This window comes from Nicotiana sylvestris, chromosome 5, assembly GCF_000393655.2.
Source record: "Nicotiana sylvestris chromosome 5, ASM39365v2, whole genome shotgun sequence".
Taxonomy (NCBI): Eukaryota; Viridiplantae; Streptophyta; class Magnoliopsida; order Solanales; family Solanaceae; genus Nicotiana; species Nicotiana sylvestris.
Genome location: NC_091061.1, coordinates 159,243,943 through 159,245,716, shown reverse-complemented (window position 1 = coordinate 159,245,716; position 1,774 = coordinate 159,243,943). Strand labels below are relative to the sequence as shown.

The following is a 1,774-nucleotide window of genomic DNA, read 5'->3' as shown; positions in this document are numbered from 1 at the left end:
TCGCCAATTGAAAAGTTGTGTTTGGCGCTAGTCTTCTCCATTCAATAGTTGAAGCACTACTTTTAAGCTCATGTTGTTCGTCTTGTTTCTAAAGCAAATCTCATCAAGTTCGTAATGTCAAAACCTATTTTTAGTGATCGAATAGTGAGATGGTACCTCCAATTTCAACAATTTGAGGTTTTTTACATCCCTCAAAAGGTTGTAAAAGGACAAGCATTGGCAGACTTCTTGGTAGATCATCCGATACCTGATGATTGGGAGCTAACTGATGAACTACCTGATAAGGACGCAATGGTCGTTGAAGTTCAACCTCCATGGAAGATGTAATTTGATGGTGTTGTGCATCGTGGGGGAGCTGGGGCTAGCGTAGTATTTGTCATCTCCCAAGGTGAAGTCTTGCCCTACTCCTTCACCTTGACACAACTCTGTTCCAACAATGTTGCTGAGTATCAAGCATTAATACTTAGGCTTGAAATGGTCGTTGATATGAAGCAATTGCAACTGCAAGTCTTTGGTAACTCCCAGTTAGTGGTCAATAAGCTGTTGGGTAGTTACGAGGTTAAAAATCCTGAACTACACCCATATCATGATTACGCTAAAAAGTTAATGGGGTGGCTCGGTGATATGACTATTCAACATGTGCCAAGGAAAGAAAATAAGAAGGTTGATGCTTTAGCTGCCTTAGCTTCGTCATTAGCCCTGCCTGATCAAGCGCAAGTTACTGTCTGCCAAAAATGGGTAGTACCGCCGCCAAATGAGGCTGAAGGTGAAGAAAATGAACTCAAGCATCTTGTCGCTATTTCTGAAGTCGAGAAAGAAGAATGGAGACAACCCATTATCAACTACTTGTGCTATGAGATACTTACAGAAAATTCGCAGAGAAGAATTGAAATTCGTCGTCGTGCACCTCGCTTCCTTTACTACAAAGATACCTTATACAGAAGACCATTCGAGGGAGTACTCTTACGATGCTTAGGGGAAGATGAAACACTCCAATCTTTGCAAGAAGCGCGTTCTGGGGTATGTGGGTCACACCAGTCTGGACCAAAGCTCCACTTCCATATAAAAAGGACGGGATGTTATTGGCCAACGATGGTAAAAGATTGCTGCCATTTGAAGTTTGGGGATTCGATGTTGTTGGACCACTACCAAAGTCCTCTGGTGGGCACCTATACATCTTGGCTGCAACTGACTACTTCTCAAAATGGGCTGAAGTTGTTCCTCTTAAGGAAGTAAAGAAGGAAAATGTTGTAAGTTTCATTCGAGTAAACATTATTTATCGCTTTGGCATTCCTCATTACATAATAACGGATAATGGAAAGCCATTCGATAATAGGTTGATGAACAAGATTTGTGATTTCTTTGGCTTCAAGCAACGTAACTCTTCGATTCAATGGTCTAGCTGAGGCATTCAACAAAATTCAATGCAACTTGTTAAAGAAAGTCATCTCCAAATCCAAACACGATTGGAATGACCGTATGGAAGAAGCTCTATGGGCATATAGGACGACTCACCACACGCCAACACAGGTGACTCTTTAGTCTTTATTCACTCATTTGTGGAGTCAAAGCCGTCTTGCCACTTGAGCTTCAAATACCTTCGTTATGACTGGCTATTCAAGAAGGGATCACTGATGAAGAAAATGTTCAACTTCGATTAGCAGAGTTGGAGGCTCTTGATGAGAAGAGGTTGGAAGCTCAATATAGTCTTGAATGTTATCAAGCTCGATTGTCTCGCGCCTTTAATAAAAGTGTTCGCCCGAGATCCTTTCAA

At 41.7% G+C, this 1,774-nt stretch overlaps 1 protein-coding gene across 1 annotated transcript; it reads left to right on the top strand.

Annotated features, from left to right (window-relative positions):
* Positions 1 to 474: 474 nt before the first annotated feature.
* LOC138869560 (uncharacterized) lies at positions 475 to 1,236 on the top strand. Its single transcript, XM_070147187.1, has one exon. The coding sequence runs from the start codon at positions 475 to 477 to the stop codon at positions 1,234 to 1,236; it is 762 nt and encodes a 253-aa protein (XP_070003288.1).
* The last annotated feature ends 538 nt before the right edge of the window (positions 1,237 to 1,774 follow it).